At 36.0% G+C, this 5,846-nt stretch overlaps 1 protein-coding gene across 2 annotated transcripts; it reads left to right on the top strand.

Moving 5' to 3' along the window:
* The first annotated feature begins 568 nt into the window (after nt 1-568).
* LOC110898084 lies at nt 569-2,855 on the top strand. Of its 2 annotated transcripts, XM_022144815.2 has the most exons (5): nt 569-996; nt 1,645-1,734; nt 2,154-2,255; nt 2,462-2,530; nt 2,634-2,855. In XM_022144815.2, exons 2-5 carry the CDS (start codon nt 1,708-1,710, stop codon nt 2,670-2,672), a joined length of 237 nt encoding a protein of 78 aa, XP_022000507.1. In that variant the 5' UTR covers nt 569-996; nt 1,645-1,707; the 3' UTR covers nt 2,673-2,855. The 2 variants fall into 2 exon arrangements, with proteins under 2 accessions (XP_022000507.1, XP_035837856.1); XM_035981963.1 differs by lacking the exons at nt 569-996; nt 1,645-1,734 and having other exon boundaries at nt 2,070-2,255.
* The last annotated feature ends 2,991 nt before the right edge of the window (nt 2,856-5,846 follow it).

Raw genomic sequence — 5,846 nt, 5'->3', positions numbered from 1 at the left:
GATAACAAACGTAAGATCTTCATCGAATACTTTTTTTCTCAAAACTAAGCACATGTTCTTGAAAAACCGTTAGTAGAATAAGATACACACATGAAATGGTATAAAAGTATCATCTCATGATCATTCATTACACCTCCTTGTTACTACTCGGATCTGGAGTTTACAAGGTTGGTATATGCAATGTAAGACACCCATGTATGCCTTTACATAAGTTGAGCTTTAAACAGTCTAAACATACTAACATGCAAGGGGGGATCTATGCTATAGGGTCTAGTGTTACTTGACACTGATAAAACAAACATATGTTATATTTGTACCCAAAGTTCGGCACTTGTAAGATGTTTGGCTATCGCAATTTAAGACATGCATTGCTATTGGTCCACTATGCATGTGATGTGCGTTCTGCTCATCGTATGTATTTTCCTTGAAAAATATCTTCGTTGTCTCGGATCTAGACTATTGACCTGTTTATATAAGAGTAAATCACTAAAATGAACATATGAAAAGTTAAACACACCGAAATGAACTTAAAATTTTCAAGACAAGTTAGGGTTAGCCTATATAAACCAAGTTAGCACTACAAGAATTTATGGTATTAGGGGCGACATCATTAGTGGCGACATGCTAAATGTTGTCGCTGATGCTTATAATCCACATGCCATCCATCTGAGTTGATTCTGGCCATTGATCAACTGATGAATCTAAGGGCTGACCATTATTCATCCCCAATTTCATTTCCCTCCAAACAAGATCATTCTTTATCCCCAATTAATCATTTCCCCCCAAACAAAACCCTTTCATTGTCCCCAATTTCTCTCCCACCTGCAACCATACGACGCCCCGCATCTCCGACCACCATCCGGCCACCTCCGCATCTCCAACCATCATCAATGTCCGACCCCACCTCCCAACCACCTTTGCGACGTCCGACACCACTCCAACCACCGGCGACCCGCCACAGACCATCACTGTTTGTCTATAATTTGACCTACTCTGGTATGTACATTACTGATTTGTTTGTAATTTGAGTAGATATATAGTGATTGACTTGTAAAACTTCTAGATATGTAGTGTTTGAGGTAAGTTTTTGAGTCAGATTTAGGAGATTTTATTCTGATTGTGATGTTTGGTTGATTTTGATTTTGATTTTGACTTTCTTTGTTGGTCAAACATATGTACGCATAGAGTTGAACAAACCTTAAACGATTATGTGTTGCTAAAAAGTATACTTTTAATAAAATATGACTGACTTATTCCATTCCAAAATATATAAACATGAACCTTTTTGTTTTAGTTTGTATTGTAAAAGGTATACTGGACATGGTGTAAGAGCATATCATCAAAAAAATGAAGATTAGAGTTCCATATTTGTGTTTTGATTCCAGTATGAGTTAATAATTAGTTTTTAAAAATAGTGGATGGAGAAGAACAAAAGATGATATCTTTCTAGAGGTTGCACCTTGCTCTTTATTACCAAATTCGTGGAAGCTTACATGTTGCATTTTCTTCACATGAGTAATACTCATAGTTATTTTGATCTGTTCGATGATCCCTACTTCCTCGCAGCTAAGTTTATCATTATGTTTGTAGAAAGTATAATAAGTGACATTTTGACTTGACGCTTCTCTTTGGATTTACATGCAGCTAAAGAATGCCTATGCTATTGCCCAATTGCGAAAATTTGGTTACTCAAAAACAAAATTCTACATGGAGGATGTAAACTTATATAAAGTGGTACACATCTTACTTTGAATCACTCTGAAAGTTAAACATATTTGGATGTGTTGTAACTGTAATAAATAATGCTTGTAATTTTGTATTCTTTAAAAAAATTATATGGAAAATTCAAAACGTAAAGCTCCTTGCATGGTTTTTTTATTGACTATGCAAATAGAGGCATCTATTACTTTGTCAAAAGAATAACTTATTATTGATGATTAGCATAATCTGTTGGTTATTATTATTTGAGATTTTATGGTCATTTAGTGATCTCTTTTACAGATAAACTTATTAATGGGTCTTAGTGACAAAACGTCGGTGCGAAAAATGGTTACCGAGCAAATGTACCGTATACGTCGTTATATTTGTTAAGTTTTATTCATGAAACCATGGTGGAATATATGTTATATTTTTCATGCTTTTCTACAACACAGGCACTCAAGAGTGTAATCAAGCTAAGAGAATCTAGACGGAGTAATGCTTACTCGGAACTGATAGAGCCGGTCACTAAAATTCGAACTCTACGCGCTCGAATGGCAAGTATCATTTCATAAGTCACTTGTTTCTTCTTTTGCTTATGTTAATTATAAAAATTTATGGGTCACAAACAATTTTTTATGTTACATATGTATTTAAGCGTTTTAAGGATCCATAGCCGTTCATATAACACTGCAGTTTGATAAGAGCGTTCATTTTAAAAACACAATTATTGTTAATTTTTTCATTGTTTTTTCTTGTTTAGATTGGAGTTGCCAAAGATGACCTGAGTAAAGTATTCATATGGCTCACACTTGAGTTTCTTTCTAAACAGGTACATTTACATTTTTCCTTTTCCTTCAGGTAACATGTATATCATCCTTTATTAGTATGAAATATGTCCAACTGTCCTAAGCAATTTTATCAATTTTTCACAGTGTTTGCAACTTTCCTTCCCCAACTGCTGTTGCACCTGAATGTTGCTGATCCATGAAACACCAAAGCGGTGGATCCTCTATTAACTGACAAAGAAGATTATAAACAAAGAGTCAGACGTACTTAAAATCTTCTATGTACTGTTGTTAAAATATTTCATACTAATATAAATTAAGGTTATCAAAACCCGGATTTTAGTCAAAGAAGTGAACATTACAGTTTGACTCTTGGAGGCACTATTCCAGAGTTGGTTCCGAAACCCGGATTTTAGAGATGAACCTTCAAAACTTTTTGAGTTCGAGTTCCCCGACTAAGTTTGGAAGCGAAGATGTTGATGGTGAAGAAGCGGATGACGGCGGCGATGATGAGATGAATATGATTTAAAATTATGACATTTTAGATGTTAACACTACAAGAAAATTCAGCTTTAGTGGCGACAAAAATCGTCGCTAAAGCTAGCAAAAGCCGCTAAAGCTGTCTCCGCTACTGCATCGTCGCTATTGCTTGATTTTCGTCGCTAAAGCGTGCCTCCGCTATTGCTGATTTCGTCGCTAAATCCTGTTAATCTATAGCGACGACTAGTGTCGCCACTAAAACGTTTTTTTTTTTCTGGTTTTTTCCAGTTTTTTTTTTCATATTAAAATATGTCCATTTCTGGTTCACGACACACAAAAACTAACCAAACATAAACTACATAAGCATGATCTACATAAGCGTAAACTACATAAACGTCAAAATCCGAAATCCGAATTCGTTTTAAGTCACTAGCTAATACGTAATAAAACTACTTACACTACAAGAAAATTCAGCTTTAGTGGCGACAAAAATCGTCGCTAAAGCTAGCAAAAGCCGCTAAAGCTGTCTCCGCTACTGCATCGTCGCTATTGCTTGATTTTCGTCGCTAAAGCGTGCCTCCGCTATTGCTGATTTCGTCGCTAAATCCTGTTAATCTATAGCGACGACTAGTGTCGCCACTAAAACGTTTTTTTTTTCTGGTTTTTTCCAGTTTTTTTTTCATATTAAAATATGTCCATTTCTGGTTCACGACACACAAAAACTAACCAAACATAAACTACATAAGCATGATCTACATAAGCGTAAACTACATAAACGTCAAAATCCGAAATCCGAATTCGTTTTAAGTCACTAGCTAATACGTAATAAAACTACTTAACATCTAAAATGTCATAATTTTAAATCATATTCATGTCATCCGATGATCATCATACAACATCTCCTGCATATAATCCACATCTCGATTCTGGTATTTGCGGCCCGTCTGATGCCAATGTCAACCCTATTTCTGCTGTTGGCCCGTCTGATATCAATACCTTACCTGCTGCAAACCCAGTTACCTTACCTGCTGCAAACCCAGTTGCAAGTCGACATACCCTTCATGGGTTTGAAATACAAACGCTGGATTCGATGTTTACATCATCAGGCAATGTAGGCTCTGATACTGCTAATTTACTCGATCAATCGTTATCAGTTGACACCACGTCCACTGGTAACACCACATCTACCGGTACAGCACCTACAAGCACAGAACATCAAAACTTGCAATTCATTCGGTTTGAAACTAAAGGTATTTTATGTTAATTTTATGTAAAATGTGACTCATTCAATTATATACTTATTTGTATTATGTTCACACCTGTTTTATATTGTTCACAACTGTTTTATATCGTACATTATGATTATTCGATATTTCATGCACATGTGCATTGTATTAACTGCACATTTATAATTGTTTTGTGATGTACATTATGAATACTCAATGTTATATTCACACGTTCATTGTGTTAATTGCCTTATATTACAAATTATGCATCACAACTCATATTACGTCGCAATGCAAATTTATGCAACTGTGCATTAGGATTGTAACAAAAAAAAATAACTTTTTTGTACATTAACTGCCAATGCACATGTGCATATTAGTTACAATTATACTATTCGTCTGTATAACATTATGTCACTTTTTTAATTTATTAATAATTTATCCCTGTTTTTTTAATTTATTAACTATATCTTACAGGAACAATTACAACTGCCATGCATGCTACACCTAACGGCACCCCGTATTGGATACCCCAAGTTGACGTTAGATACCTTCCTGTTGTACCCAGTACATTTACTCACTGGGAAGATATTGTCATGATGTACAACACGTATGCTACACAGTCTGGGTTTTCTACACGTATTGGCACGTCAAAGAACAAAAAATATCATGACAATCCTAACATGAAAATATGCACTCATAGATATATATTATGTTCTAGAGAAGGTCAACCACGGGTCCCAGAAACTGACCCCAATGCTCCATCCAAAAATGCTCCAACCATATATGATAAATCCAAGAAACAACGCAGGAGAAGCCGATTCACAGTCTCCGGGTGTCATGCGCGTATCAAAGTGAGATATGATCGTGCTACCGAACAATACACAATATATGGTTTCATCGCCGCGCACAACCATTGCATGATTAGTAGCGATCATGCCAACATGTTAAAACAAAACAGAAAACTTGGATTTGAGGAGCAACAGTTCATCCACAAAGTTAGTCTTAACAAAATCGGCCCAACTGTTGCACATAACATTCAAGCATCACTTAAAGGTGGACCTCAAAATGTTCGTGGCACAACAGAAGATTTCAAAAATTGCTCTCGAGACATACGTGCATTCATCGGTGAACGCGATGCTGATATCCTCTTACATACCATGAGGTCTCGAGTTACCAACCTTAGTGATTTCTATTTTGATTGTGTCATAGTTGACAATGAGTTGCGTGTCACACCCCGAAATATCAGAGCTTGGCGTGACTGGACCGGTATCTTCATTGCACAGCGGAAGTAAAAAGCTAAGACTTCTAAACAATGAACGCCGCTAAGTACTCGAATTCCCATGGGTTCTCCTATTCCAACCGTTCCATAGTTTTGAAAATGCAACCTGAGAAAGAACATGCGAAAAGTCAACATAAAGTTGAGCGAGTTCATAGTTTGTTTTGAAAAAAATTTAAAAGAAATCTTTTTGATAACCGGTTTTAAAGTTGTTGAGAAAATATAGTAAAATCATTTTCTTGGCATGATATATGAAAAACTGTGAGGCTAGCCCACAATAGTCTTTGTGCATTGCACGAGAGAGAATGGGCCGAGCCCAAACGAACCTTTGTAAGCAGGATCAGCGCTTCCTCTTACTTAGGTATAACTTGAAAA

The sequence above is a fragment of the Helianthus annuus genome, chromosome 13 (genome assembly GCF_002127325.2).
Source record: "Helianthus annuus cultivar XRQ/B chromosome 13, HanXRQr2.0-SUNRISE, whole genome shotgun sequence".
NCBI lineage: Eukaryota > Viridiplantae > Streptophyta > Magnoliopsida > Asterales > Asteraceae > Helianthus > Helianthus annuus.
Note: the sequence above shows the minus strand (reverse complement) of the source record. Positions and strands in the feature narration are given on the sequence as shown.